General features: G+C 36.6%; 1 protein-coding gene across 1 annotated transcript; it reads left to right on the forward strand.

Annotated features, from left to right (window-relative positions):
* The first annotated feature begins 455 nt into the window (after nucleotides 1-455).
* Nucleotides 456-10,043, forward strand: LOC134742737 (27 kDa hemolymph glycoprotein-like). The gene is made up of 7 exons (XM_063675925.1): nucleotides 456-707; nucleotides 3,455-3,576; nucleotides 5,594-5,706; nucleotides 6,880-7,034; nucleotides 7,643-7,800; nucleotides 8,920-9,051; nucleotides 9,793-10,043. The coding sequence occupies exons 1-7, from the start codon at nucleotides 668-670 to the stop codon at nucleotides 10,009-10,011; spliced, it is 939 nt and encodes a 312-aa protein (XP_063531995.1). The 5' UTR covers nucleotides 456-667; the 3' UTR covers nucleotides 10,012-10,043.
* Nucleotides 10,044-11,379: the final 1,336 nt, after the last annotated feature.

The following is an 11,379-nucleotide window of genomic DNA, read 5'->3' on the forward strand; positions in this document are numbered from 1 at the left end:
ATCTTTGCTAATAACAAATAGCATTATCTCAAAACGCTGTGTTTTAAATGGATCACTTAAATTCTATTTTCCTATTTTTGTACACTACAAGTACAAAAAAAAGTATTATGCTTGTAATCTGCTCACAAAGCTCTTTCATTTAATACCCCACACGGTATGTTGAAAAAAATATATTTGTACCGCCGACTTTTTGACGTCACAGTGACTATCCTCACCATTTTCGCGCTTGTCATCTCACATATTTGTATTCAGGACATCACTGAATGCATTGATACCATATTCATCCATATCCGAGATGACATAAAAAAGTAACCTAAAACCTAAAACCTGTGTATTTTTTATGAAATGTTTGTTGCAGCATTTATAGGTCACTCACTAAGTAACGCCATATCTTTTTAGTTTTGACTTGTCTCTAGTTCAACGAACTAGTTTGAAGAATTTAGGTACGCTTTATTTTTTATGGTCAGCGCCTCATCCCAATGCGAACCGTGCGAAATTTCTTATCACTTGAATGAGACAGAAGCGTGTGTGTGTGAGTACAAACATATATACTTGGTTTTGTAGCAGTATTGTGGTGTTTATAACGTGCTACGCAGGAATAGGGCTGCAGTTGCAGATGCTTATTTGGCACTTCAAACGTTCTCAGAGGTTAATGTAGGGTTTCGATATGTTGTGGAAATTTCTAGTTGTTGCTTTTCTAGCTTTGGGTGAGTACAAAGAAAAGCTTACTTTATATCACTAATGCAACATTTTTATTTTATTCAGCTTATTAAATATTTTTTAACGAGCTGTTATTTTTTTATTTAATATTAAATGTTTATTTACTTAACTTTAAACTATATTTCTTAAGCTTGGTTAAAATATATATTTAAACTAATTAAACTAAGCAGCGTGAAACACTTATGAACACACTTTTACATTGTAATAATGTTTATTATTATATATTTATATAATTGGACATGTTTGTATGTTTAATGTTTACTATTTGTGTGCTTACTAGTACAGTTAGTAGTTTGGAGGTTTTGGGATTATACTGAGCAACTTTTACTATGGGACCAACCACGAAATCGCGAATTTTTTTTTACCCTCCCATAGAAAATGGACCAGCCAAAATGTATGAAACAGCCAATTTTTTTCGGGATTTCAGGGTTGGTCCCATAGTAAAGGTTGCTCAGTATAATCCCAAAAACTCCCTAACAACGGGAATGCACTTATTTTTTAGCCACCGTGTATATTATTACACTAATGTCCAGCTCTTTTTTGGGTTCCGTACCCAAATGGTAAAAGCGGGACCCTATTACTAAGACTCCGCTGTCCGTCCGTCTGTATGTCTGTCTGTCTCTCCGTCTGTCACCAGGCTGTATCTCATGAACCGTAATAGCTTAAAATTTCAACTGTCTAGAGTTGAAATTTTCACAGATTATGTATTTCTGTTTTTTTAATAATAGGTACTTAAAATAAGAAAGAACTGATTCTATTTATTTATTTGTTTTTTGTCGGACAAAAACAGGCGGACTCAATGTTATAGAGCATTCTCTAGCACTCAAGATAATGAGATTCAATTCTATTTTATTTTATGTTTAAATATAAGTTTAAATATAAGAAGGAAAATAATATAATAAGGACGGATATATAATAAGTTATCAGCTCAACTTACCTACTCTAAAGTTACCTACTCTAGTTGTTGTTTTGTTGAGTGATTATTCTAAATATTCAAGTGCATATTATTATATTTATTGCAGAAATGGTGGTGAATTAATCAGTGTACAGCATTATAAAGCGTGTAGATGGTTGAAACGCTGAAATAAAATCCAACTGTGATAAATTGATAATATGGTAAACTAAACAATAGTAGATTGTTAACCAAGGGTCGAGGTAGTTTGGCGCTCGAACGCAGTGAGAGCGCCAATAGTCTGAGACGGAAATGGTGCATTTCACTCAAATTAAACACTCTACTTTTCATATCGAAGGCGAGGAAACCAAGCAAGACAAGGAAATTTTGCAAAATCAGTAATTTTACGAGTACGTTATATTAGGACACTGGGTCGTTATTTTACTTAGTTTAAGAAGATGCGGGTAGAATCGGTAGGTAGAGTAGACCGAGGTAAGTCTGCAACGATTTTGATGGCACATCACAGTGCAAGTTTTATACGTCATAATTTCATAGAAGTTTGACATTTAAAATAACGCACTGCGTGTGCTTTCAAAATCGTGCAGACTTATCTCGGTCTGACTCTAGGTAGGTACCTTATGTTGTGCATTGTGCTAAATTCAAACAATGTTATGAAACTTGCAAATCGTTTATCACTTGTTTCCTGTGGTCGGAGTATAAATAGTGATATGAAATTGAATTGATATTTTTTAACGTAGGCAGTATCCTTGTAAAAATCTTTTACCCTCTAGTAAATAAGAAGCTCTATTAAAGCACGTTTCAACATTAAATATAAATATATGATATTGATATATGGTGCGGTAACTATTTTTATACTGCTCTACAGCCGTTCATAAGTTGCCGTTGAAGAACAGTGATGAAAACTTTGACAGCAGTACCTCTATATGCATTACATTAATTATATACGTTGATTTAATTTTTAACAAGCAGAATCGTCTAGCAATCCAGAGGCCGTGAGTTCAAGTCTCACCCAAGGCAGTTTTTTTTTAAGTGTACATACGTTGATTTACGTATGCCCCTTCGGTTGAAGGGTAAAATGTATAAAACGATCATAAGACCTGTCGTCATGTATGGATCGGAGTGTTGGGCCCTAAAGGTGACGGATGAAAAGAGATTGCATGTAGCAGAGATGAGAATGTTAAGGTGGCGGTGTGGCGTGACGAGAATGGTTAGGATAAGGAATGAGTATATAAGAGGAAGCCTGAAAGTTGCACCCATAACAGAAAAAGTAAGGGCAAATCGCCTAGCATGGTACGGGCATGTGATGCGGAGGGATGAAAGTCATGTGACGAGAAAGGTATTAAGAATGAATGTGGAGGGAGGTACGAGGAGAGGAAAACCGAGGAAAAGGTGGATGGACTGTGTGAAAGATGATATGAAACTAACGCAAGTGAATGATGAGATGACGGGTGACAGAGAGGTAAGGAAGAAAAAGACATGCTGCGCCGACCCCAAGTGAATGGGACAATGGCAAGCGAATGATGACATACGTTGATTTACGAATATTCATAGGATTTTAACGTTTAGCGTGACACGATCCCACTTTACTTTTTAAAGTAACTTCTAAAATTTTACTTTTTTTTATAGATATCTATCCTTAAAACGATTTAACGTTAGATTTGCAACATTGCAACTCAGCATCATGCATACTGTCCTGCTTGCAACCAGGACATCGACATTGATACTAACATTTCCTGCGGCAATGCAGTCGACAGCAATCCTGCGCTCTCGTAACTCGTAGGAGCGGTCCCTAAAATTGCATTATGTATTTTTCATTGACAGGAGTATTTGGTCGCTCCACGGTCGATGTTCCTGATAATTCGCCTTTTGATGAGTACAGTCAACGAGTGATTAGGGAATATTGCAACGCCACTCATGCCGAAGACAAGACGTCAGAAATCAAGGTATGTTTATAAGAATTCGTCGTAGTGTTTGACAGACTGAGATAGTTTACATTCCGTTGGTCACCTCTATTCCTTTTTTAGGGTTCCGTACCCAAAGGGTAAAAACGGGACCCTATTACTAAGACTCCGCTGTCCGTCTGTCCGTCTGTCCGTCTGTCCGTCCGTCTGTCCGTCTGTCACCAAGCTATATCTCATGAACCGTGATAGCTAGACAGTTGAAATTTTCACCGATGATGTATTTCTGTTGCCGCTATAACAACAAATACTAAAAACAGAATAATATACATTTTTAAATGGGGCTCCCATACAACAATCGTGATTTTTTTGCTGTTTTTTTTTCGTAATGGTACGGAACCCTTCGTGCGCGAGTCCGACTCGCACTTGGCCCGTGTTTTTTTCACCATCCATAACTCCCCCGGGAACAATATAGGCCTTTGGCCTTGTACACCTGTATGGAATAAGAATATCTTTTTCGAGCAAGGGTGATGCTGATGAAAAAAATATTTCTTAACAGAAGCGCCTGCTAACGAACTTACAATTTTAAATGTTAATCGTTTGTTTCGATTCGTTCGTTTTCAATGTCAAGCCATCATTATATTTCTTACCGCCCAGACCGCCTCACAATTGCCTTTAGGGTAAATGTAATGTAAGCTTAGAATATATCTGTATAAATCGTAATATAAAATATAAAACATAAAAATATCATGATGGAAATATACGCCGCAGCTTGCTACCATTGCTACCAAGCACAATGTGTAAATAAGAATATCCCAAACCCGTAATGGAATCTCACCCAAACTAAAAAGAACACACAGCACACAAGAGTCTCCTTTATGTGTTTAATTTATGTTATAAATTGAACGCATAAAAGAGACGGTTAGGTGTTACAATAAAGAAATAGTGCGTGGAGTTCCTCCGCGCGAAAGAAGTGAAACTAGCATCAATTACCCTACTTTCGGGAAATTACCCTATTCAACTTACTGGTCACACTCTTGTTTCGAAGTTTGATATTTTTTTTTATTCTTAATTTTTATAAAGGCTTCCGTACACTCATGGTGACGATGCCAGCCTTTGATAATTTATAAAAATTTGAGCGTAAACCTCCTTCATAGTTGTGTTCGCCTGGTACATGTATGTATATTCAGACAAGTATACACACAGAGAGAGAGAGAGATAAGAGACACCGTGCTGGTCGAGCAAAAGTTAACTTTAGTGAGTTAGTGATAGAGAATAAAATTCAATTATCGATGGTAGCGTTAAACGTTTAACGCAACCCTGTTGGAAGTCGCATTAGAAGTTTCACTTCAAAAACAAAATAAGTATGATTTTAGGTACAACTACCTGTCCAACCATTCTAATCTGGCACCATAATACAAGCTTTTATTAAACTTGCGCTGTTAGTTAAGTAGTACATATTTATCAACGTTAGTTTAAGTCAAATCTTGGAAGCTAAATTAGTACCAGTTCCTGACATTCGATATACCTAGGGATTTATAAATATCAAAACCGGTGACAATACAAATATTATGATGACATCGAGCCGAACTGATGATGGAAAGCGAAGGTAAGTAATAGGGCCGGATCTAGGGTAGAGCGAGTGGAGCGGCTGCTCTAGGCGCCAGATGGCAAGGGGGCGCCAAAATGGCAAATGAGAAAAAAAAAAGTTTTAAAAGACGCGAGTGTGACGCGGGCCCAAAATACGGTTCGTTTTGCTTTTGGGTAAAAAGCTTCAACGAAGGGCGCTAAAACCCGATTTCGCTCTACCCTGATCAAGGACTCGGGCCGGCACTGAGTAATAGCAATTAGTTATTCTGTGGTAATAGGGTGGTAATGGTAGGGTAATAGGTAGGGTAATAGGTAGGGTAGTTTCCCTGGTGGTGCTATTTAAAATACCTATAACGTAACCTCCTTAGAAATCGTCTTGATGAATATTGAAAGATAAGTTGCCACATTCGGTGATAAAAACTTGCATTAAAGATGATTTCTTTGTCAAAACATACATGTGTTTCTATTTCAGTCTGCAATGATAGCATTCGCAAAGTGTTTGAACGGCGTGATCAATTTTGAAACTTTCGCGAAAGAAATGGAAAAAGCGGAGAGCAGCGAAGTATATGACGAAGTAATCCAAAAGTAAGTGCTGTTTTGATACTAAAATGTGGTTTTGTAAGTAGTTTCTTACATTATGCCCAAAAAATCCTCTCGAGAGAAATTCACTGACTGACTAAAACAGTCACAGTCCAGTTCTTGCAGTCTTTTACAAAATGACAATTAAATTAAGGAATAAAAATCCCCTGTTGTACTATTATTATTTAAAATATATACTTATGTAAAATATGGGTACAAGTTAAACCTAAACCGTTCGATTGTAATTGTACGAAAATCAAGCCACAATACCTACTTGCAAGAATATTTGAAAAATGTTTAACTAGACTTGTTTATTGACTTTTGATTCAAAGTTGGTTATTAGGTACATTATTAATTTATTATAGTCTGTAAAAAGTTCTTAAATATACTACAATGACCTTGACCGCTTGCGTAGTTAGGTACGAGATAACAGGCAAATCAAAACAGTCTATTATTAGGTATAAAATAATATACATTAATACTTTAGCCTTTACATTAGTACCCTACTATTTACTTAATATCATAAATACGTAACTTCTGCCAGTTACCTCTTCGGCCTCTTCCCGCTTAAACCACTAAACTGGTTCCGATGGGATGTTGTAAGCTAACAGTTTTAAGTCCCGAGAAAGGACATGCATAGACTTATCGCGGAAATCATCATTTTACGCATAATATGTAGCCGCGGGTAGAATTTAGTCTAAGATATTAAATATATACTTATTTCGCATTGCTTAAGGCTGATGGGATTGTATTTTCCGGGCAGGCCTGCGCCTACATCCAAGCATTTTTGACCTCGTTCTGTATTTAGTATCATCGCTTATCGGTGAAGGAAAATAACGTAAGGAACTGGACTAGTCCCAATAAGGCCTTGTTTTCCCTCTGGATTGGAAGGTTAGAGACCTGTTTCCTATGTCGATTCTTGCGATTAGGTTGCCGAACGGACGCTCCCCGCTACCCGATTCTCCCCAACGATAGGGGGATGATGATGATCATCTAATTTACTATCAGTAGTCCCTCAAATCTCTACTATATAATATTAAAAAATACGAAAGTAACTCTAGACCCCGGGAAAGGACATAGGATTGCTTTCATCAATGTCATCATCTCACGCAGACGTATTATCGCCGGCAAAAGTTAAGTACTAGTTAATAATATATGCTCGTAAACACTGTTTTCTAGGTACTGTGCTATAGCTCCGCAGCTAAAGGAATGTGCCAGCCGCCTGATCAAAGGAATGGCTCCATGCCTGCCGGTCGGCTTGGACCGTACCGCGGTGAACAGCACCAATGCCCTGATCGACTTCGTTTGCGACAATAATGGTGCAAGGATAACCTGTAAGTATACCTTTCGACTGTAGGCGTAGGCGTCTATTTCCCCAACTTGAAAATTGACACTTGACACTGACAATTACCTGTACATTTCTGGGTCGGTAAGTAACAACAACATAAACAACATAGCATTTAATGTTTACTTGTTGAACCAGCAATGTAAGTTGAATTTTCAGTGTCTGGCGACAATTGTTAGCGTGGTGAAACAGAGACCTGGGGCCTATTGCATTAAAATACAAGCTAATACTATAAGTGATTTTGTATATAAAATCACTAATAATAATAGCTTGTATTTTAATAATATCATTGCAGATTTTTATAGTGCATTATTGCAAAGGTGTAAAGAAAGGTCTTGTAAAGGTGTAGATGTATGTTAAAACGTGTTTTTAATGTTGTCGCATTGCATATGTTCTGTCCCTCACGGGCGCACGCGTATAGCACATCTATATAAAATACTAGGTACATTTCATTTCGGTGTATTGTGGCGCGACCTATTTAATGTTTTCATACATAAATTTTGGTCTTTTTCTACACTTCATAAACCAGACTCTGATGGTGATGAGATTATGGCTATCAAAAATGACTAGATTTTTTGCATTTTACGTTTTTTGCAGCATTTATTAAAAAGGATGGTCCACGGTGCATTAGAGATAAGATGTTTTATATTGCATATTGCCAAGATGCCATCACGTCAAACCTCACGAAGTTTACAAAAGGCTCCGGAGATGGAATATCTGCTATAGCTAGATCACTGTACACTATACCTAAAAAGGTAAGTCCGACTCGACAAACCGAACTATACCTTGCGCGGCGAATGATGGACCCAATAACCAATGACAGTAAATTTTTTATATGGAGTTGCTTTCATGTAAAATGTTTGTAGACATTTTTTGGAGATATAGAACATTATTTTATATAGAAATGTAACATTTAAGTAATAAAAATACGATAAAACATATTTCTATAACAATTTTTAAATTAAGCCCAACCAAAAGAGACTTGACGGAATTAGACAATCGTAACGATTGAAACGTTTGACTTGGTGCGCGGCCACGCTACGGCTACGAAATTAATTTTCGTATTCCGGACTCTTTGTAACCCTCTGAACGCAACGCGAGGAGGCGTATTCTGACTGTGATAATAGGTTATGAATTTGATCTGGATTGTTATGGATATGATCCAAATATGATCCGTCTAGCATGAGTTGCGTTCTCGTGCGCGAGTCTATACTTGAAGTCGCGCAAGATGTATGGAGTCGCGCGCGAGCAGCACGTAGCAGGTCTGTTGGTGCCAAAAGTGACGTTTCTGGTTGAAGAAATGGCCGTTGAATTCGGATTGACCTAAGCAGGATTCAGTCCTTGCCCAAATTGAAAATATAGTATTACTAATATTAATGTATTAAGCTTAGTTCGCACAGCATGGGCTACTATCCAGGGTCGTGAGTTCAAGACTCACCCGAGGCAGTGAAATATTCCACTTTAATTTTAAATTTTAGTTCTAAGGTTAATAGCATTGTTTGTTTTGTGTTTAAAACTATTATTCCCACCTTGCTTAAGATATTACTTAGACATCCAATGGATATTCCAAAACGTCACAATAATTGTAGCGTGAAATGACAATATAGGTTTCTCGAATCCAACTGCAAATGATAACTAGTTGAGAACTAGATTATAATGTATCAATTAGATGTTTTATTGTTCTCGTAATTATCACGTTATTCGAATTGACCGGAGACTTGAAATAATGGACATACGAGTAACAGTGAATATATAATAATGATTATTTTGTCCCTTTTTATTACATAAAATGGTTCAAGTGTCCCAACTTGTTAAATTTCTCAGACTCCCTCTGGTAACGAAAATCTTGCATATATATATTTTTTTAATAACAGGACAGGTGTGTCTTGGTGGACCAGAGCTTGCAGTGTTTGGTGGATGTGATAAAGAGTTGCCCGAACCCAACCATCGGAAAACTGGGCCAGGAGTTCCATAACGTCTACTTAGAAAGCCTGTCTTGCTCTAAGGTTAGTAGCACAAGGGGCCTAACCAAAGATGACAATCGTTGATAGAAAACCTCAATCGAAACTTAAATATGGCCGAATTAGAGTCCCAAGATATGTAACTACTTGAAAGATACCTATATATATCACGTTTTATAAAGTCTAGCGAAATAGGGCACTACGTAGTATGTGCACTATATGTTTGTCATTCTCAATCAAAAGGTACCGCATTGTCACTTATGGATTCCGAGATATCAATGATTTTGTAAATCAAGTTGAAATTTACGAAACTTTGTTTTAAAATCATTAATAAACCCCCATTCAGGGGATATATATTTTTTAAATTAAGGTAGTGTGTAACTAAAAACTCGATTCGTCAGTTAGAAACTCCATTTTTGACAATTGGGGCATTAATGTCGCACTGCATTACTCCTGCAGTCGACTGCATTACTGCAGGACGTGCAAAAATAATAATTTATCGAGAAAGCTTTCCCGGGCTGATATATACTTACTTAGATTTTGACGATAGTGCCTTTCGCGTTTCCATCCATAAAATACCTACTTCCCGCAAGAATTTTTAGGCGAGGAATATTTAAAACTTATTATCTGTATGCCTATAATTATATCTTACTATTTTCCGTTGATACGTGTAGTGTTTGATAATGCCTACGCCTAAATTATCCCCTGATAGAACAGGTGTTTGGTATTTTAGTAGCCATTTCTCACACTTTTTGATTTTCTAATACTTGGCTAATATTTTTATAGGTAACTCAACATGCCAATACAGGTGCGGTCGCAGGAACTGAAGGAACTGCAGTAGACACTACAACTGGGAACGATGTGGGTAAAGATATCGATCAACTTAAGAAAATAAAACTTGAATTAGAAGTGCGGATTGCCGAACTCGAGATTTGGAAGAGAGAAAACGAACTGAACGTACGGCATACCGTCCTTACTTCGGATGTAAAGACGAAGGGTCATTAGACCTCCAGACCTGTCGAGTCTTTCTTCATAATCATTTAAAATATCCCAATGTGGTGTTTCTGTATATCGCCAAAGATTAAATATGTTGGATGCGTTTAAAATGGTATTTTTCTTGGCACTTGCTCAGATGTGATACGCTTAGTAAAATTTGTATAAAATGTAGAAGCTAGATTTCCTAAACTAGGATTCCAACGTCTGATTGAGTTGAAAGTATATTTTTCAGCTTTACCTATCTGTACGTGTAACTTCGGTGATAAACAAAACTGATGGTGAGAGGTTTGAGAGGGGAATTTTTCCTTATGTGTTACATAACTGTTGTTTCTTTTATTATAAATGAAAGTATGAAAACATACATTATAAATATCATAAAAATGAAGTCGTACCTATACATATGACGTGAATATCAATACAAAACATACTCTTGAGACACTGCTATTGATGATGATGATGATGTTGATAATTATCGAAGGTATCTATAGGAACTCTAAAATAAAATAAAACCGTTTAATAATAGGTACACTTATTGCATTTAAATAGTCTATTTTATTTAGTTTCTAATTTCTATCCAATAATTTTAGTTAAGTACTTATATTTTACTTTAGTTTAACATACTTATAGCTATATTAAATCAATAACATTTTGTTGAGGTTTAGAATCGTTTCGATAAATAATTATTTATTGATTGTGCAAAGAAAAGTAATGGTTCAACTAGAGCTTGTATTAAACGTGATACCAGAATCTCGGTAGAGAATGCCTTCTGTACTGGCATTAAGTTCACATCTTGATTGCATTACACCAATGTGTACAAGACCTAGCGATATCAACATTATGAACTACGAGTAATGTTAAAATGCAATTGGCATTTTTGTGCTCTTCGCGCGAGCTTCGACTGCATATTTCAGCCTAGACCCTCTAACTAAACATGTTAACAACAGTTATGATTTGAAAAGGCTATGTATGCTCATAGAGAAATAAGTAAGCTTATGTGCTTACTTCATACATCAGTTTCCTTAATTAGTTACCTCAACGGTTCTCAAACTTTTTTGACGACGGAACCCTTTAGGAAAGCAACATTTTTGACGGAGCCCCAAAAAAAAACCGTTCGTCACAATTTAACTGTGGACCAGAGATTATAGAAGAGCTGGTTATTGATTTGTTTTCGCTTGTTTCGCGGAGCCCCCACAGGGGCTTTGTATGGAGTGAGCACTCTAAGCTTACTTATTTATGTATGGTATGGTTTTTGTTGTGGTCCTTGTAATTCCACCGGTAGCGCAGTGTCCATTGTATTTTAATCTGAGATTTTTATATGACTTTTACTGCGACCTCAGTCAACAAAAAAGTTAACATAAGTCAATCGGTGTTCTTCAA

This window comes from Cydia strobilella, chromosome 7 (genome assembly GCF_947568885.1).
Source record: "Cydia strobilella chromosome 7, ilCydStro3.1, whole genome shotgun sequence".
NCBI classification, from domain to species: Eukaryota; Metazoa; Arthropoda; class Insecta; order Lepidoptera; family Tortricidae; genus Cydia; species Cydia strobilella.

Bases quoted from the DNA above. Each gene is read 5' to 3' on its own strand.
- LOC134742737 (XM_063675925.1), top strand. From the start codon at position 668: ATGTTGTGGAAATTTCTAGTTGTTGCTTTTCTAGCTTTGG. The intron at 3,577-5,593 runs GTATGTTTATAA...TTTCTATTTCAG, and splicing joins ACAAGACGTCAGAAATCAAG to TCTGCAATGATAGCATTCGC. The intron at 7,801-8,919 runs GTAAGTCCGACT...TTTTAATAACAG, and splicing joins TGTACACTATACCTAAAAAG to GACAGGTGTGTCTTGGTGGA.